This window comes from Meriones unguiculatus, chromosome 14, assembly GCF_030254825.1.
Source record: "Meriones unguiculatus strain TT.TT164.6M chromosome 14, Bangor_MerUng_6.1, whole genome shotgun sequence".
Lineage (NCBI taxonomy): Eukaryota > Metazoa > Chordata > Mammalia > Rodentia > Muridae > Meriones > Meriones unguiculatus.
The window spans coordinates 85,243,897-85,263,949 of NC_083361.1; the positions used below are offsets into that span (position 1 = coordinate 85,243,897).

A 20,053-nucleotide genomic window follows, 5' to 3' on the forward strand; every position below is an offset into this window, starting at 1 on the left:
AAGTTTCAGAGCCCATAAGTAAAACTTTACTGGAAAAGAAACACTCTGGCTATGTGCTTATGAACTGTCCATAGCTGCACTGAGGTTGTAAGAGCAGGGCTGAGTCAGGAACAGAGACTCTGTGTGTCCCAACACACTCTGTGTCCCACCCGGCTCTTGACAAAAAGGCTTGCTGGCCCCTGGTCTACATGAGGTTCAAGTGCTGGGCTGGCTAAAGGAACAACCATAAGAGAAGTCACTTGCTCCAGGGCAGCCCAGTGAGGCTCCAGTAGCCAACCCTTATGCCTTCTGTGTCCCTGAATCCAACCCCACTCTGGGTGCCTCTGATACCAACGGCCCTGATTCCACTCTACTGCTGTCTCCATGTTCTAGCTACTTTACTCAACATTGCTTGTGTATGTTTTGTCACGCAGACTCTGGCTTGACAGTTTACAGGCTAAGTGCTCAGGGGCTCCTGGCCCCAGCCAGCCATGACATGTCTGTTATCATGGCTCAGCTTTATTCCATTGACAAGTGGGTCCCTGCCCTCTGGCCCTCTTCACTGAATATATTGGGGCCTAGGATTGATGGAAAGGAGTGCGCAGGAGGGCAGCTGATGGGATGCTGGAGTGTGCAGGCATGCTGCCAGGAAGACGAGTTACATACAAAGTCAGTGCCATGCTGGCAGCCCTCAAGGCTCTTTGAGACAAATCCTTCTGATTATTTGCCTGCCAGTACCCTGGATACTTTCATATCTTTAAGAGATTTTTCTCTTAAAGATACAGAAATGGGAGCTGGAGGTATGGATGTTAGGAGCACTGGCCGCTGTCCCTGAGGACCCATGTTCAACCCCTAGCACCCACATGGTAACCCACAACCAGCTATAATGTAACTCTAGTTCTAGGGAGTTCCAACACCCTCCTCTGGCCTCCGAGGTCCCTGCACACATGTGGTTATTGTTCAAAGATGAAACAGTGGTGGCAGAACCCTCGGACAGGAGGGCAAAGTGTTCTGAGCCCAAGCATGTCGACGGTGCATGGATAAGGCATTGCCTATGATCCATCATCACCGCATCTGTTCTGCAGCCTCTCCTTGCTGGCCAGCATCCACTAACATGTCTCCTGTACTTACTTGTTCTAGATCGCAAAGGAGGATGCCGTCCTGCCAGCAGCTCTCTTCCCCTCCCTCTGTGAGCTTGTCTTCCACAACAACCCTCTGGTGGCGCACACTCGAGGTATGATGGCCACAGAGCTGTCCCCCCAGCCCCGTGCTTACTGTTAGCCCTAGAACTCTCATTCTCACCTCTCAGATGCTAGGCCAGACCTGACGCGGGGAGGGGAGGCTCAGCTACCCTGGAGAATGAGGGCACAGCTGACATTGCTGAGTACCTGCTCTGCACCTACTTGCCCTGACAGCATCCCCTGGCAAGCAGGTGTCAACCGCAAGAGCTCTGGCGGAAACCAAAGCTCGCATCAGTTAGGATCTGCCCAAGGCCACTCCAGAGGGAAAGCAAGCAAGCAAACAAACAAATGCTGGGAATCCTGAATTCTCTAGCCCTTACTTCAGTTCTTTAAGTCATACCTGGGTTGCAGGGCAGGTCTGTGTGGTCTCATTTCCATTTCTCCTCTGGGGCTGGCCCAGCTGCAGTTCTAACCCTGCCCTCAGTCTGATGGAGTTCTGTTGTGGTGCCTGTTATTCTAACAGCCGGCTTCTCTCTCTCCTGTGCATTCTCTCTCTCTCCGTCAATTTCTCTCATTCTATCTGTCTCTCTTTGAGGTCACTCCCTCTCCCTTTCCCCACAATAAACTTTCTTCCTTAAACCAAATATGTTTTTTTAATCACTATTATAAGCTTGGTGCCATAACTCAGATTCATGACTTATCTAGGTTCTCCCAGCATTCCTCTGTCCCTACCTGCTACAGGACATGGCTGGCCTACCCCATCCTCCACCCTGAAACTTTCCAGGCCAAGGGCTTTTCCTTCCCCATAAAAGCCAGAAATTTTGTTGCTCTTGCTTTCTCTCTCTCCCTCTTTCTCTTTCTGTCTCCCTCCTTCTCCCTTGCTCTCTCTCCCTCTTTCTCTCTCACTGTCTCTCTGCCTCCCTCCCCCCCCCCCACTTCCCCCTTCCTTCTCTCATGGTGGCCAAGAGCTGCTTCCCAATGAACCTGCATTTACATACTTTAACTTGTCATACGTAAGAAGCAGTCCAATGCCCTCATTCCCACCTCACAACCTTTTTGTAGTTCCTCATTTTTTAATTAAACAAAAAGGGAGGACTGTCAGTCTGATAGCCTGCTTTTAGGTTGACTTCATACCTGCCATGGCCAGTGCTCAGGATGTAAGAACCTGCCTGCCACCTGCTTGTTCTCTCTCTCACTCCCTTGACCTCTCTCTCTCTCTCTCTCTCTCTCTCTCTCTCTCTCTCTCTCTCTCCCATCCTTATATCAAATACGTTTTGGTGGATTTTTAATCAATATTATAACAGTGCCCACCATCTTCTGGTCAAGACCTAACAGCTGGAGATGCATTAGAGTCCTGGGCCTGTTGTGACCCCAGTGGGTGCTGAACCTTGCTGCACTCTGTCACAGTAGCCTGTCTGTGCATCACTTCCTTGCTTATGGAGTAGGGATAATGTGGCACCTACTTCCTCGGGTTGAAAAGTGCAGTTACATTCATACATGCAAAGCGACTTGACCAGTGCTGGACACACAGTGAGCCCCAGGAGATCGTAGCTAATCAGCACCGTATTCTCCTCTGTGACACCAGGGATCCCACCTCTGCTGAAGAGCTTCCTCCAGGAGCGCCTAGGCATTCGCTTAGTTCGAAGGAAACTGGTAAAGGCCAAACACCATATGATCATGCCTCGGAAGGAGTCACGGAAGGTGAGCCTTCCAGCCAGACCCTGGGCCTGCGGAGTGGAGCCTATTTTAACACACGCGAGAACCCTGCTCCTCCAGCCAAACCGGGAACCTCTCCATTGACTCCAGGGCCTTCTCCTTCCCTTGTTAAATACGCTAGAAGCAGAGGTGATAAGACAAAGAGCCCCAACAAGAGGAGGGAAGATAGAAAGCCTTGAAGGTTACTGTCAGTGATCCCCTAATTTCACAAAGAAACTAAGGCCCAGAGAAGAGTGGGGAGAAATCAGCCTTGACGTTAGAAGACCAGTCTCTGTCTATAGCTGTCTGAACTTGGCAAGAGTTTTGATCTTTGAGCTGCTGGTGTTTCAGCTCTGGAGCCTCATAGAGCTGCTGAAAGGGCTGGATGAAGGGAGTCATGAAGCAGAGCCCAAGCCCTCAGCTGCACAAGTTCCTGGGGCAAGCGAGAGCTCTGAGTGCGCAGGACTAGATGCACAGCTCTGCCGCAGACGGGCGGGTTTCTGTCCCTCCAGCAGGCTTACGAGGCCTTACTTCCAGGGCCCACGAACTGGTAATTATCATCCTCTTGATCTGAAGGAATTTTAAAAGAAAGAAAGAAAATCTGTGAGAAGCTTCCATCTCCAAAGATAGACACATCTGTCCCTTGCCATCTGCTCTGTGGCCGCCTCTGTCCAGCCAAGCTCTTAAGCCCTCAGAGGGGTACAGCAAGGGTTTAAAGTCAGAAATTCCTAGGGTTTCTCTTGCTTGCTCTGACGGTCTGCCACTGGGGAGGGAAGGCTAGTGGGCGTGTGCTCCTCGCGGACCTCTGTCTCTCACAGTGCACCTCTGCCCTCACTTACCCAAGAAACAGGCTCAGGAAGGTGCCCCAGCTCACGAGATACAAGTCAGCATTGTGTTCAGGGTGCTCCTCACCCCCTCCTGTCCAGGGTCCTGAGTATTTGAGGTCTTAATAAACATAAGCCCCAACGGATACAGGGAAACAACACACTAGTGTATGCATCTAGGCACATAGCCACCACATGACCCCAGAACATGGCTTAGGCCTGAAGCCAGCTGAGGGTAGCAGTCTTCCTCTAGCCTGCTGAGAGGGAGAGCTACACACAGGCAGCCCTGGGCCTTTTCCTGCTCAATTCGCTAGACAAAGGCTACCCGTCCTGCCTTTGTACGCAGGCAGGAGGAAAAACTGGAGAGCATGCTTGATGGCTTTCCCCTGTGAGGACAAAACAGGCAGATAGACCGGCCTAGTCCTGAGGGCAAGGGTCAGGCCACCAGTGAGACCGGGATGGAGACTGCCAAGTCACCCTGTGAGAAGGGCGGGACTGAGAACATGTGTCTCCAGCCTTCCACCCCCACCTACAGGCAGCCCCTTCCCCCCCCCCCAATGCCAGTGAGGGCTCCTACTGTGCAGAAGCCTGATGTGTGCCCTCCCCCCCCCCCACGGGTTTTGAAGAAGGCCCATGCCCTTCAGGCTTCCGTTCAAAACATGGATTTTACACATGTCAAAAAGAAAAAAAAAAAAATCTTAAAATGAAATTTATTTTCGGCCTTTATTTAGAAGCGCTCCTTAGTGGTTCTTCCTGTCCCTCAGGTAATAGATCCAGGTACAGGCAGGGACTGGGGGTCTGCCATGTTAACAGGAGGAAGCCGCTTCCAGGGACAACTGGGTCTCAGCCCGCGTACTCCTGAGTGGAGAGCGGAGGGCCTCTCTACTCCACCAGTCAGTCTGTAAAATAGAAAAGAAGGCACAGCACGCACGCGCGCACACATGCACACACGCTGCTCACCCCACCCCACCGGGAGAAATGGTGTCAGCCCCTGCCAGTTAAAGAAGTAGTTCCACAGCCCCTGAGAAAGCTGGCTCGGGAAAAGCAGGGCCACTCCCAGGACTCCAGGACTCCCTGAGGAAAGCACGAGGCATTCTGGGAAACCCTAAAGAGAAGCTGCCAAGAGCAGAGTGAGGTCAGGACACAGCCGGGGCCTAGAGCCCAGGCCTCCAGGCGGAAGGTGCAGGCTGTGCCACTGACCTTCTCTGCACCTGGGAAACAGGCTAGCTGTCCCTTCGGTGATTTATAAAATTTACACTGCGTGACAGCGGCCACGTGGAGGTCAGAAGACAGCCTGTGGGAGCCAGTTCTCTCCTTCCCCTCTGAGCCCCCATGGTGGTGTGGAGTGAGGCTCTGTTCTCTGTGAGGGTGTGAGACTGCCCTCCTGCCAACAGCCCTTCTCTCACACAGGTGAAAACCCACGTCCCCAAGGTGCCAAAGCATTGTCTGGTCCCCCATCACCTGAACGGAACCACAGACGAGCCTCCCTCGGGTCTTATGCCAGAGCCAGAGTCGGGCGCGCCAGGGCGGCTTGCCACTGAAGACGGCTCTCATGAGGCACTGCTGGCCAATGAGAGCCCAGAAGGCCCTCACGTGCCTCACCGGACCTTTGTGCCGATGCCTCCCATCTGCTCCGACTCCACCGTGCACAGCGAGACGGTGTCCCACCCGAGCTGTACAGCCGGCCTCTTGAGCCCGGACCACCCATCAGACGACGCCAAGAGCACGGAGTCCATCTTCCTGACGCAGGTGACTGTCCTCGCTCCTCCACCCCCCAACCCCCCCATCCCAGCGCCTCCCGTGTCCACAGCTTCCTGAAGCTCCTGAGCTCCTTGCACTGCTGTGGACTGCCCAGGGCAGGCAGGTCAGAGGGTGCTCAGGGCGCTAGTGGTCCTGTGGCAGCACAGACAGGACCTCAGATCTCACTGGGATCTGGTTCTGGCCAGTTTGCAGAGGATTGCCCCTCTGTGCCAAAGGTTACCTCACTTGTCATGCTGCCCCACAGAAGTGCCACCTTCGAGGCACTTATGGTCTAGTGGGGAAGCTGGGAGGAGCAGAGCTTGCCATCGCTGCCGAGAGACTGGGGTACCCAGGGACCAGAACCAAGGAATGATGCCTGTGTTCCAAACCAGGAGGGTAGGAAGGAGGGTGGACCAAGCTGCACTTCTCAGGCTAAGGAGAGTTAACAAGGTGGAGATATGGGCAGAGGCAAAAGGAAATGGGGGCAGGGGCAGAAATTCAAATGGAGGGTTTAGACCCATGAACACCAAAATATCAGTTGAGCAATGTGTAAAGAGAGGAAATAGAGATGGAACGCCCCCTAATCTGAGCGACTCAAATCCCAAGTGCTCAGAACTCTGAAATGTTTTATGTGCCAACATTGTCCACAAGAGGATTTTTGATGAAGTGTTGTTTCATACATAAAATCATTTTATATATATGTATGTATATATGTGTGTGTATACGTATATATGTATATATACACACATATATGTATGTGTATATACCTATATATGTATATATAAATATACATGAACCATGTAGTCTTGGGTCCAGGTCCAAGGTATCTTGTCATGTGAGTATTCTAAAAACAAACACCTCTACTCTCTGGCATCTCACATAGGCTTGCTCAACCTCCACAAGGTGAGAAGAGTTGGCAGGTCCCTCTGGAACGTCCCTACATGAAATAGGGCTTCCTGTGTCATATAAGACCCATTTGGGTAAGCTAACATGTTCCTGGCATTCCTCAAAGCAAGAGTAAAGAATACAAACCAAAGCAAACACCCTCAGCATGCATGGGGGCCCTTACCAGCCTGCCCTGCACTCTAGCCACCTATCTCACATTACTCCTTAAGTGGCCAAGCTGTTCCCTGACTGCTGCAGCTGCCATCTTTGTCATGGCTTGCAGTATAGGCCTCTCTCTGCTTTATCTGGGGACAGCTCTTCTCTGTCCCCAAGACTAAAGACTCCCTTCCTGCCTTTGGGGTTTTCTGGCTGGTTTTGGGTCTCCTCTGAGATTTCCCAGATTGGCCTCACTTCCTGTGGTTAGAACCCATTTCCTGGTCTCCTGTCCTGCTTCCTCCATGCCTCAGATGTTTCTGTAACAGGGCCCAACACTGACAGTTGTACAGAGCCCGTATCGGGACGCAGCAGGGAACGAGTGATGTATTGTCTTCCTGGCACAGGTGAATGAGCTGCCATCCTCCACCGTCCGCAGGGAAAAGTTAGAGGGAAAGGAGAATGACCAAAGGAGACCATTAACAGCACCCAGAGAGGCAAAGAGGACTCGGAAGAAGCAGGCAACGGGCTCCAAGTACGATGGCTATGAGGAGCTGCTCAAAGTAAAGCCTGATCCAGCCTTTGTGGAGCCAAAGGGTATGGGATTAAAGGCATGCGCTGCTGAGCCCGCTCTCCTCCTCAGGGCGTGGCAGCATCACTGTTCTTGGCTGAACTGTCACTGTTTTGGGGTCATGGCTTTTTCAAAGACTGCCTGGATTAGCCCAGTCACCCTTGCTCACAGAAAAGGGCTAAAGACCAAACAAAGCCAGTTTCCTGGACGCTCGACAGCCCCTGCTAAGGCCCCAGTAGACCAGCCCAAGCCCCTGGTTTGGGGTAGAAGAGACAGTGCCCTCTCAGCTCTGATGGTTTCCTCTGGTGTGCCTCACTCTCTGTCCTACCAAAATAGCCTGCCAGGAACGGGTCTTAGGAGTCAGCCCTGCTTTGTGACCATTCCCCTCACCCCCACCCAGAGTTCAAGGTTCAAGGGATCACTGTAGAGCCTAACGTCCCCCGACAGACATTAGACTATGAGCCCCCTGGGACCTTTTACTCAATGAACGGTGGCGCTCTCGGCAGGGGAGCGTATGAGGGAACCCTGGGGCCGGCTTTCTTGGGCTCTGCTAGTCCTCTCCCAGCGCTGAGCAGGGTCCGGGTGACACCTGCTGCTGCTTCCTCCAGGCATCCAGAAGAACGCGCAGGCGCTGCATCGCATGCTGAAGCAGCCCCTGGTCTGCCGCCCCTCCAAGCCCAGGCTGGACACTTTACAGAAGCCCTACGTCCCCAAGGAGAGGAAGGTAAGCACCGCGGACACTGCTCCTGCGCTCTGGGGACTCAGCCGGTAGCAGTTACCCTGGGGCCCGAGGCCTGTTCTCCAGCGCTCCCCATTGACCCTCACTGTGTCAAGTGACAGACCTCCTCCTTGCTTTGTGCCAGGCCCCTAGATTGCCGGTTCCACCCCCCCGGAAGACCCGAGCGCAGCTGCTGGATGACGTCCTGATTCGCATGCGAGACCCTCGGAATGTTACTGAGGCTCCACTGGGTATGGCGCCACTCTCCCGTTGGGCTGACGCGAAGCTAGAAGGGAGCATGGAAAGCGGGGAGGGCTGTTGGAAGCAGAAATTCTGAGCGTCTACTCGCTGGTGTGCGGCGGGGTAGTGGTTGGGGGGAGGCAGGAGGTTTCCACGTCACTGGCACCTTTGGCGTGACTTGCCACTGTCGGGCTGGACTGCTTCCAAAGGCCAGGATGCTTTCTGCATCTCTGGGCCAAAGGAAGCTGGCGAGCCTGGTGCTCTCCCTTCTCGTCCCCGCAGGCGCCGTGCTGCAGCGGCGCGCACAGCAGCGCCTGGTGAACCAGAAGCAGTACCGGGAGGCCAAGCGGCTGCTCAAGGAGTTCCGCGCGCGCTACCGGGAGCTGGTGCGTAACTCCCTTCGGACTGTGTTCACCGCCAGCCCGCCGCCCAGGCCACCTACCCGCCGTGCGCTGAGCGCCAGCCAACCCAAGCTGGGCCGCTTCCTCGAGTTCATGGACGAGTTCTGCCAGGAGCCCACGGCCAGCGACTCGAAAGAGTAGAGCTGCGCACCGCCCTCCCCAAGGGCTCTGCGCCCTGGACTGTGCCCAGCCCTGAACAGAGGGGCCTTGGGCTCCATCTTGCTCCGTGGTCAGCATGGGGAGCTCAGCAGGACCTCGCCTCCGAGCCCGGCCAGGCCGCACCAGGTGGCTGGCCCAGCAGCAATAAAGAGTGGTGCATAGAGCAATAGAGTGGGTGCCAAGTATCCTTCTCGGAAGCCAGGCCAGGGCCACAGCGATGGTGTCACTAAAGAAAGATCTCTGCTGACTTCTGCATCCCAAGAGGGCTGTGAGAAACCTACCTGAATCACTCATGACAGCTTCAGGAAGTGCTGAGACAGAGAAGCAGCATGGAAAGTGCAGAAGTGGCCAGTAGCCAGCCAGAGGCAGGGTAGCAAAGCGGAGGGCTAGAGGCCAAAGAGACAGAGTTCCTTTGAGGAAGCTTTTCCATTGTGAGGATGAAAGACAATAGCACGGCCCCCTTTTGAGATGATGGCTGCTGGAAGGGAGGGTTGTTTCCCAGTGTCCTCTAATCCAGGACGCAGGCTGAAGACAAACATGCTAGGTTGGAAGGGCACCTAGGTTCACAGTAAAGAAGTGTGCTGGCTGGGGCTGCTGTGTTCTTGGTGTGTGGAGGGTCTGGAGAAGTCCCCCAGGGCTATGCTGGGTAGGACCTAAGACTTCTCCCCTGGGGATGGCTTCTTGAGTTCCGGGCGGCAGACCTGCAGTCCGCAGGGCCCAGGAAGCACAAGGCTTCTCGAGTCCCTGCAAGGCAGACTCAACTTCACAGACTCATGCAAGTACCCAATGAAGCGCTTACACTCAGCTGTGATCACACCCAGACATACAGGTGATGTACCGTCACAACACAGGTCACACTAGGTCACAAGGGTACAGTCAGCCCATTCGCAGATGCCTGAAGACATACCAATAACACAGTGACCCACTGCAGCTGCCACCTTCAGGGCATTTGTTGACCACTTGATAGACTGAACTTTCTGGAGTTCCAAAGCACCCATCTTCCCTTCACTGTTAGGGGAATCCACCCTGACAGTCACACTGTCAGGCCACCAGGCTCTACTTCTGGAGAAGCCCCTTCAGCCAGATGTGTTCATGCATATTCTCAAGACTGGACCTACTGTCAGCAACAAAACCAACCTGTTGCAACCTAGTTTCTCGCAGTCTCCCCAGTAAGGAGCTGTCTCTTTGGCAGTGTTGATGTCGCTACAATGGACTGTGTAGCCTGTCTAGGTCCCTCAGTTCCAACTCTGCTCTTTGATCCACACTGGCAGCCCTTAATCCTGCCTTTGGGATGTGAGGGCATCCCAAAGAGGGCACCCTTATGTTCAACCTCTCAGTTGAACAAGCTGGTTGCCTCTCCTTGCTAAGTTTCTGATCATTCTGAATTCCTTACTTTGGCTTCCCACCCCCAGAAGCTGCTTTCATAGAGAACAGACTTCAGGCACATCTTTTTCATATACATGTTAACAAAATGTTGCAACTGAACCCCAAGAAAGAAGCCACTATGTAGTACCCCAATTCTGCTAGTACTCCAGAAAGACTTGGTAAGATGAAATAGCTCATTTTCCCCCCCCAGACAGGGTCTCATGTAGCCCAATATGGCCTCAAACTATGTAGCCAAGGATGACCTTGGACCCCTGATCCTCCTGCCTCCACACACTCAGTGCTTAGCTCACATTTGATATCAATTTACTTGTGTGCTTCAACCTTCACAAACTGAGCTATCTCTAGTCACCCAAGATGCTGGTGAGCAATCTGGAAGTTAGTGAGGGGCTCTGACGGGACTGGCAGATGGAGAAGCAGATTGTGCTCACATCCTGAATTAGCCGAGTCCCCCGGTACAGTGGGTAAAGTGGGAAGACAGCCCTGGTTCCTGGCCCAACTAGTTCCAGTCCAGACAGCATCTGGAACCACAGTTTGCCAAGGCCAATTCACTGCGAGGTTAGCTGAGGCCACAGTGGTAGAAGCAAGCAAGTAGCAGCTTTGGAGTCAGAGGGCCCCACACCTAGCTCTGAACTGCCAGGGCTGGCTGGAGTTCCCACTTACCACACCTAGTTGAAATGAATTAAGAGTGTGCAGAACATCTCGCTACTACAGTGATCAAGTGTGGAGTACTGTTTTCCAGTCTCTTAACTGGCAGCATGCTCACTTTAAGCACACTCCCTAAAAGGTCTTGGTCTGGGTGACTTCAAAGATCCCACATCCTGGCTTAGCATACAGGGCATCAATTCTTTGTTCATTTGTTTTTTGAGACAGGGTTTCTCTGTGTAGCCCTGACTGTCCTGAACTTACTTTGTAGACCAGGCTGGCCTCAAACTCACGGAGATCCACTCTGCCTCCCAAGTTCTGGGATTAAAGGCATGTATTACCACCATCTGGCAGCATCAATTCTTAAAATGGTCTTCTAGGTTCATTTTCTGAGTTTAAGAGGAACAGGTTAACACTTGCTATCTTTTCATGAAAGACTCATGTAAAATATTTTTTTATGACTTTCTGAGCAATGGTTCCAAAAAAGATATTTTTAAAAATCAGATTTCTAAGTGTGACCATAAGGCGCAAGGACAATGGCATCCCACATGTCATTCTTTACTCAAACTCTTTGGTGTCTTTAGAGAAGTAGGAATGGTCACAGGAGATCAGGACACTAACATCCATGAGAACACATCAAAAGACATATTGTTCCCTGTGGAGACCCCACCCTGGTGCCTCCTGCTCATTGTGAAAGCCAAAGCATTCTGACCCAGGTGCCCCAGCCCCAAGCTCAGTGCCCAAACACCTGCCTTAAGCTTAGTCCACACTGATGACGCAGCTGTCGAGGGACTAATCAGAAACAGACGGTTTGCTTTAATGAGTCTGCTTTACTGCACTTTCACCTTGGGCCTAGCCTGGAACAGGCACATACACATTGAAGAATGCACTTTGGTACTGTATCAATCACACATCATCCCATTTGATCTCACACCATTGTGGTAAAAGCCCTGACAGGGCATACCCTGCCCCAAGTCCTCTGTCAAAGAGTCAAGGGGGTACACAGAGCAGTGGCAGTCCACCAGGATCCAGGGCCCCATCTCTAATGTAAACAGGTTGAATAAGTCACAACCACCAGACCACAAGGAGCTGTAGCAGGTAGCCTAAAGCCAACAGACAAGCATTTTCTATTTCTAGGTGGAAAGGTTCTGCTCTTGGCTCTTAGAACAATTGTATTTGTACAGTTAGGAGTAAACAGCGCATCAGGTGAAAAACAAAACAAAACACGTTGGCATTTCAGCTAGTTATTTCCCGTCTTGCATAGTATCTGTTTCCTTGCTTTGCTGGAGGCTTAGGGACAGACATGTCTGATGCAAACTGGGACCTGCTGGGCTGCACTGGTGGCTCAGCTAGGGAGAACCTGACTGCTGCTGCAGGAATCTAGAACCAAGTTGGAAGCTGCTCCTTACCCAGCTTGACATCTGAAGACTGAATTGTCTGTGCCTCACAGTCAGTGGTACAGACTGGACATGAGCTAGCCTGGCATTAACATGGCACTGTCTAACTCCTTCTGGACCCAAAGGCACCAGAAGACAGACGGAGCTTACAGTGTAAAGTCAGCTCTCACATGGTTTAAGATCCCACATTCCTGATAACACACTCAGAAAACACAAGAATATATTTCCCCCCTCAGAAGAAATACTGGCAATACACAGAGCCATCTGCTCATGTGGGCTTGGCACGTCTTCCTCCATCCAGTTTGACTATACTGGTAACCTCTGTGTATCTCTAAGTCTCCTCTACAGAACAATCTTTAGAATGCTGCAGTGGATAGCCATCTGGGAAAGGTGCATTTCCGGGGCATCTTCCAGAGAAAACCTGTGCAACAGCTGCGTTCCCAACATCTGCTCCTCACACCTTACTGGATCATAAGAACTTATAACCAGCTCCATTCACCCTAAAGGCTAAATCTAGAGAGTATCCTACAGGCTGATGAGAGAAGGGCTGGCAAAGAAAGGGTTAAGGCCCTGTGGAGTTTAATTTTTGAAAGAAACAACAAAGGCTGTAATTAAAATGACAACTACTCCAACCAAAATTCCACTCATTACTTAGCTCACACTATGAGGTTTTCCCACTAAGTACCCTACACATTACAGGTGTATTCCAGGAATAAAGGTACATTTTAACAAAGAAAACACAAGAAAAAGCCATTTTAAAACCTGTCATTTGCATGTCCCCTTCATTCACAAATTGTGAAACTTTCACAATTATTCGGGTCCTAGAGAACTACAGTGGAAACCAGAACAGTGGTAAAGATAGAGGCTGGGGCTGGTCCAGATTTTACATCCCATAATGATGAGCTAGCCTTGGTACCCTCCATTTTAATGACAAGGTGGGAAGAAAGCCACTGCTGGTTCTGGGGAGAGGTCAGTTTGGGATACATTAGGAGGTCATCAAGGACAGGTTTCTTTGGCCCTATCAGGGCCAAAAGCAGCTTCGGAACAGGGGCGATTTGTTCGATAATCACTGCAGGAGAAAATCTATTCTTCTTTGGGAAAATTACTTAGGGAATAGAAGCCAAGTTAATCAAACTCATAAATACTGGGAAGGTACGGGAAATACTGTGGGCGACCTGCTGCGTGCAATCTCCCGAAGAGCCTTAGCACAGGTGAAATGGCCTTTCAAAGACCATTACTGCACTCTCCAGCCGAACACACGTCCACACACTGCCCCGAGCAATCCCTCCACAATAGGGATTTCCATACCGTCCAGGACAGGATGGGGTGTCTAAGAGCTCCGAAGTGCCTACTGTAGGTGCCCGCTGAATGAACACAGCCTTCAGCCAGCAGTTTTACATTTTAGTCAGTGGTCAGTTTGTAATCAGATAATAATTAAATAGCTTTAATTTATGAGGGGTGATTTAACTTAAAAAAATTATGACCAGTATTTCCTCCACACAAAGAATGATTTTTTTTTCTTTAATTAATGAAGTTAATTAGGAAAGGATTCCTAGACAAGCCTCAACCAGGGCTTTTTTTAAAGGGGCAACTAAGGGACAGAGGCCAGGTGCTGGCTGAGTAATCCTGACTGTATCAATCCATTAGGCCCAGATGGCTTCTGCCAACAGGTACAAGCAGCCATTCATGACTATCACCAGGGTTACCTTCTCTGCAGACGGGCAACCAAGCCCTTTTGAGGGATGGCGTAGCTCTTGGGTTTCCCATCAGAAAGACTTACTCTCCTGTTCCTCATAATTTCCTCTTTAATAAGAAAAAAAAGCAGAATGCATACACACAAGGACACAGTAGAATGTGGGCAATATGCATGGTGACTAAGACTGCGGTGACGTGCGAGAAGTACTCTGTGAAACGGTACCTTCCACTCCAGCTTACCAACCCAAACACCCTATTTCCCTGTCTACTTACTCTCTAGGGGAGCCACAGCAACAGCTGTAGTTGCCATGGGCTTCAGTCAAATCCCGAGATAGGAATTTTCAGGAACGAAAATTCAGGTGTTCGGGTGTCAGTGACTTAATTCTGAGAGCACCTTGCACGCAGATACTTTAGCAGTTTTCCACCTTCGAAGCTAGGCAGACCGAAGAGTGCGCCATTCCTCAACATAAGCTGCCTTGCTGCTACTCCCAGGGCCGCTGCTCAGCGGCTACAGCCCCAAGTCTCACTGAGGGTGCACCAGCCCCAGCCCAGCCAGCATCCCCAACACTCACTCAGCAGCAGCACTGCACCCGAGGCCACAGTGCTGCCACTGTTGCACACGCTTACGAAGGTAGTCACTAGGAGCGAGGGGATATTTAAAATATATATCTTTCATCTATTAAAATAGTTAATCTTTTTCCCAAAACCAAAGAATAATTGCAACTGAAAGTGTTTTTCTAATGACTAGTGCCATATAAAAGGGTGGCAAGTGAAAAAATAGGTATCTTTGATACTCCCCAGTAATAGCCTTCCAATAACAATTACTAAGATCATAAAGGAAATGAGTGAAATGGCAGGAGTTTCACAGTTTTCTCCAATGGAATGTCCTGGTGTATGCAGACCAGGGCTCACTCTCCTATTTGGGGCACTCTCACGCCTTCAGCAGCCCTCAAAGCGTTAAGTTGCCAGGATGGGAAGTAAAGTGGCATGAGTATAAAGTAGTAAGACTACTATGCTTTTAAAACATACACCCACACCCTGGGGCTCACACGGGTTCCCCGCCAGAGCAGCCGCTGAAGCCACCTATCTTGGTAATGGCCACACACACCCAGCATCCCTGGAAACAGTCAACTATGAGCTGCAGAGAAAGTAGCTCTGTCTGCTTCAAGGGACACCTGGCTTCCTCCCTCCCTTCAGAAGCTTCAACCAGCCCTGGCTAATTTGAAATCTAAAGTTCTCTCTTCTAGAATCCCAAAAAGACTACCATCTGCCTTGAGCACGCAGCACCACAGGCACCCTCACTCGGGCACTGAGCAGTGAGCTTGGAGTGCCAGCTACTTCTAGACTTTGAATGTTTTGGAAACATTCTGATCAAAGGCAACTTCACTGGAGAACTATGCAGTATCCTGCTGGGATCTTTCAAGGGGACATCACAGGATGGGTATAAAAGCTTTGGAAGGTTTGTTAAAATGCCAGTCACATGATTATGGTAACAACTCATACAGACACAGGGAAGGCCAGCCCACCTGAGAGTCCCTAAAATCCTATCATAATCCCTATTCTCAATGAGCCCAGAAGGGCAGAAGCACCAAGCACCACCAGGGATGCAAAAGACACACGGTGTCAGCTGCTAAGAAAAATAAACCCCAAAGGTCCATGGGACTGAATTTACCAGCTGTATCCAGCTAGATTCCTTGTTTCCACAGTATGGAGTTTCAGCTTGTTCTCTGCCTGACTTTGGGGCAAGTTTTTTCATGATTTTTAGAAAAATTGCAGATAGCCATTGCCACGTGGAAAGTAGTAAGAAAACCTCCTAGTTTGTCTAATAGGCTGGGACTCCTAGGAAAACAGGAGCCTGTAAACAGGCTAGGGAGAGATCACTGCAGTCCTATGATCTACATCCCATCAATGTCAATTGCTTCTAGGTGGGCTTTGCAGGGTCACGTTCAGGGCCTAGCCAGTCTCCCTAGGTAGCCCTGGCACACCCTTAGGATGGATTTCCTTTGGGCACTGTACAATTGTGGAGAATCCATGCGACTTGTGGCCAGGAGACCCAGTGGTCAGATTGCGCTATGCCACTTGGCAGCTAAGAGAACCTGAATGTCTGCACTGCGGCTTCATCACCCAGCTGACAGCACTTACAAGTTAGGCCTCAGAAAGACCAGGTGTTAATCACACAGCATCAATCAAATGTCATAGTTTAAACACAGAATGTAAATCGACTTCTGTAGAAGCAAAAGTTCTAAGCTCAACTGATTTGGGTATGTAGAGTTACTTGTGGCAAAGGGGAGCGAAAGATGAACAAGATCAGCTATTTATCTGGACTCTTCTGAAGTACTGCACTGCTTGTCTCTGTAAGGCTAACTGGAAACAGCTCTGCTGTAAGAAGCCAGGGGTTTTATGTGTGAGAAGGCATCCCCTCTCCCTAGCATCTCGAACTCTGGCCATCATGTTCGTGAACGAGGCCATTCCCAATCTCATTCCAAGTCGGTGTTACCAGATTTGGGTCCAGAAGCCTTCAGAGTTGGCTCGCTCAGGGGGTGAGGAGTATTAGCCCAGGTCCTAGAGAACCAAAGATGCAGACACTTGGCTTTTGATTACCAAGGCCCTGAAACCTCTCAGAACCAGATTAGACAGTGTTTTGCCACTGAAAAGAAACCCAAAGTGAGAACACTCAGCTGGCTCTTTTGGGTAAATGACTGAGGGCCTCTGAGGAGCAAGTGACATTACACTGTGCAGTAAGTGCTACTTGGCCCCAGCCAGGCTGCTGGACCGCAACAGATACTGATCGACATTTCCTTTTCGCCGGCTCATAGTCCGCCTCTCACTGTCAAATGTGTGCTGTGACTGCAGAACCAGCTGCTGCTTCTCCTCCTGCTGTTGCAGTTTCCGCCCCACCTCACTCAGCCTTGGGTCTCTGGAGGCCTGGCCCACGTCACCGCTGGACGGTCGCAGTTTCTTAACACCATTTTGTTCCAAGTGCTTGGTCTTACAGCTCCGCTTCCGGCCCCTGCGCAGGGAAGAATTTGGCTCCTCTCCTAAGCTGCTGACCAGAATGCCATTAGCCAGATCAAAATGACTGAGTGTCTTCAGCTGTTTCTTTGTTTTGAGGACCCCACCCAAAACATCATTTTTGGGTGGCACTGACTTAACTGCTGAGGTCTTCATGACTGCGCTTATACAAGTTTTCACTACTGTGGCATCTACGGTGGACTGTGACTCCTCAGACTGCTCCTCTTCCAGAGAGGGACCACTGGCTGCTCCTCTGTGCTCTGAGGAGCGGCAGGTTTCCAGCGGGACCTCATGGCTCCTTTTCCTAACACAGTCCTGGTCTACTTTTGTCTGGTTATGAGCAGGGAAATACTCAAGGGCAGTGGAGGTGGGCCCAGCACACTCTGAGAGTACCTGGGCCCTGGACAGCCTTGTACTTAAAGCCAAAGGCGGCCTCTCCTTGCTAGAGTGGACAGCTTCAGAGCCCAGTAACTCTTCCCCTGCTTCAGGGACCAGGGAGGTGAGAGTGGCTTTGGAAAAGGTCTTCTTGATCTGCCGTTCCTGGAAGATCTGCTCCCACTTCTTGAGGACCCGAGGGCTGGCCTCGTAAGAAGTCTGCTTCTGCAGGCTCCTGCTCAGGTTGCGGGGTGTTGACTTGATGATGAGAGGACTGAGCACTCTGCCATCAGGGAGTCTCTTGGGGGGAGTGCATGGCGAGCAGACAATAGGCTTGAAGTGGTTAAGCTCTTCAGAGATGCTGTCATTGCTTTCCGGGCTGATAGAGCGCTCGGGCTTATGCAAGGAAGCCAAGGATGAAAGGGAGCTGAAGGGCAGGCGCTTTTCTATGGTTAAGTCAGGGGCTGAGAGGCAGCGGTTATTTTGAGTAGACAAGAGAACACCAATAATGGGGGTGGAGCCTGGAGTTATAGTTGTGACCTGAAAGAAACATAAAAGATCATATGTGTGTGTTTTTCTTTACTTTTTCATCTTTTAACACTTGTGTATGTAGGTCTGTGTATAGGTATGTAAATGTATGTGCAGGTGTCCGTAGATGCCTGAAGAGGGTGCTGGGTCCCCCGAAACTAGCATTATGGGAAGCAAGTGGTTGATGTGGGTCTAGTTCTCTGTGAGAATAAGCACTCTGACTTGCTAAGCCATCCCCCAGCCCTTTCACAAACCCATCTTTCTGCGTAAGTCCTTTGGATGGTGGGAGAATAGGGAAGGAAGGCAAAGAAATGGTAATATGTACCTAAAAAAATAGGAAAATCCCCAGCCTAAAACACATACAACATAGTTGGAAGAGTTAGCAACATCAAAATCTGAAGATGGGCCTTTTTAAAAGGTTTCTATAATGACTTAATATCCTCATCTGCCTATTAACTTGAACCTTTTCCTTCATATCTGTATGTAGAATTTTCTATGTAACTAATATAATCTGCCTGGGATCCATGCTCGTGCAGGAGAAGCTATGTGTGTGCTGAGAGGGAAGATAGAGAATGGTGGAGAGCCGCTGCTGCCTGCGGCTATACCTTGGCTCTGTTGGGTGGAGCTGTTCTGAGCCTGCTCCTCACTCTGTCCTGCAATGTGTCACTGCAGCTCTGACTCCTCTGCACCTTGGTGTTTAGCTTCCTAAAAAAGAATATAGAGTTACAATTAGTCCATACACAAGTTTCGGGAAAGATGACAATCGCTTTTACTATTCTAAGCCACTCATCAAGAAAGACAATTCCCTTGGATGGCCATATATTATAATATAATACGATACAATAGTATAGTATAGCATAATATACCATAATATAATATAATGTATAGAATGGAATGGAATAAACGGGTTAATTTATCAACCAAACGTCAAAGAGAAGAAGAGCATGCTCAGCTCAAGCTTGTCTCCAGACCCTGCCTTGGTGAAGCAGAGAGAATGCTGTTTGCCAGGCTTAGAGAATGGGGTGCTTTACCTCCTCGGTAGAGTATACAGCATGCAGCCCCCTTACACACAAACTCTGTTCTGTTAGCCCCAAACCTCTCCTAAAGTGGTCTAAGTCAACAATGAAATAAAAATGGAAGCATTTAGAAAGATGCAATGTGTTTTTGTTTAAGAAGTCAAAAGTAATATAGTCTCTCATTTAACCCATTACATTTGAGTTTTCAAAGACCTAAGACCCAGTGAGTTAAGAGTCCCCCAGAACACATTTTTATCTTATGCATTGCAACTTTACAATTTTTGCTTTATCTATTTTATGCACGTGGTTTGCCTGCATGTACATCTGTGTAACACATGCCCACCTGGTGCCGTGGAGGCCAGAACAGGGCGTTGGGTCCCGTAGGACTAGAGTTACAAATGTTTGTGCGCTGCTATGTGCATGCTAGGAATCAAACCTGTGTCCTCTGTAGCCAACGGCTGAGTAATTCTAACCACTGAGCCTCTCCAGCCCCCGTATTATGACTTACAAACCACACTCCACAGCACCTGTGTTGAGTGCTGGAGTCCACTATGTTACAGTGTGATAAATGCTGTAACAGAGCAGTCATTATAAAGCTAAATTTCCAGGTGTTTTTTTCTCCCCTCTTAGTTTTATAGTTTAGGTTGTTGTATTTGGGTTTTTGATTCATTCTGAACTAAACTTTGCATGTGGTAAGACACTGGAGGTCTAACTCCCTATCAGCTGTACCAGTGCCAGACAGAATCTGCTGTAGGACTGTATGCACACAGCAGGCAGTCACCTACACCACAACCTTTTTAAAAGATTTATTTATTATTTACACAGCATTCTGTACTGCATGTGTGCCTGCCTGTACAACAGAAGAGGGTACCAAACCTCACTATAGATGGTTGTGAGCCACCATGTAGTTGCTGGGAGTTGAACTTAGAACCTCTGGAAAAACAGCCAGTGCTCTCAACCTCTGAGCCATCTCTCCAGGGCCCCTACAACTATTTTTTTATCCAGCTCTGCTTGGCACATGTTTTGCCAAGCATTTATCACATACTTAGTACACACAAGACAGTCAAGCTCTTTAGGCAACCAGAGACCAGTGAGGCAGACAAATAACAGTATTATTAGGGGACAATAAAACAGGTATGACATAAGAGGCAAAAATGGCACTAAAAAGAGGGTTATTACTAACTGAGATGGAATGAGAAGAGTAGAAAAGCCTTTCTATAGCATGCTTGCTTCTCTGGATGAGTAAGTATTTGCACTCTATCAAGACAGACACATAACCTGTAGATGACTCCAAACAAATTATTTCCTCAATTGACCCTACTTAGCTCTTTAGTGGGAATGCATCATATGAACTCTTCTGTAGAAAAGACTTTAATGTCAGAATTGGTTCAGAGAAAACAGGAAGGAAGGAAGAAAGGAAGGAAAGGAGGGAGGGAAGGAGAAGGAGAGGAAGAGA

General features: G+C 50.0%; 2 protein-coding genes across 2 annotated transcripts in view; one reads left to right on the plus strand and one right to left on the minus strand.

Moving 5' to 3' along the window:
- The window catches only part of Xrra1 (X-ray radiation resistance associated 1), a 69,762-nt gene extending 60,665 nt beyond the window's left edge, over nucleotides 1-9,097 (plus strand). The window contains exons 11-17 of the mRNA XM_021658994.2: nucleotides 1,120-1,213; nucleotides 2,746-2,861; nucleotides 5,090-5,428; nucleotides 6,865-7,054; nucleotides 7,637-7,752; nucleotides 7,892-7,997; nucleotides 8,269-9,097. Coding sequence (XP_021514669.1) covers nucleotides 1,120-1,213; nucleotides 2,746-2,861; nucleotides 5,090-5,428; nucleotides 6,865-7,054; nucleotides 7,637-7,752; nucleotides 7,892-7,997; nucleotides 8,269-8,528 — 1,221 coding nt within the window. The 3' untranslated portion in view covers nucleotides 8,529-9,097. The remainder of the gene's footprint in view (nucleotides 1-1,119; nucleotides 1,214-2,745; nucleotides 2,862-5,089; nucleotides 5,429-6,864; nucleotides 7,055-7,636; nucleotides 7,753-7,891; nucleotides 7,998-8,268) is intronic.
- A 2,287-nt stretch (nucleotides 9,098-11,384) lies between these two features.
- The window catches only part of Rnf169 (ring finger protein 169), a 57,738-nt gene continuing 49,069 nt past the window's right edge, over nucleotides 11,385-20,053 (minus strand). Inside the window, exons 5-6 of the mRNA XM_021658988.2 lie at nucleotides 18,187-18,286; nucleotides 11,385-17,593 (exon numbers count right to left, since the gene is read on the minus strand). Of these exons, the coding sequence (XP_021514663.2) occupies nucleotides 16,412-17,593; nucleotides 18,187-18,286 (1,282 nt within the window). The 3' untranslated portion in view covers nucleotides 11,385-16,411. The remainder of the gene's footprint in view (nucleotides 17,594-18,186; nucleotides 18,287-20,053) is intronic.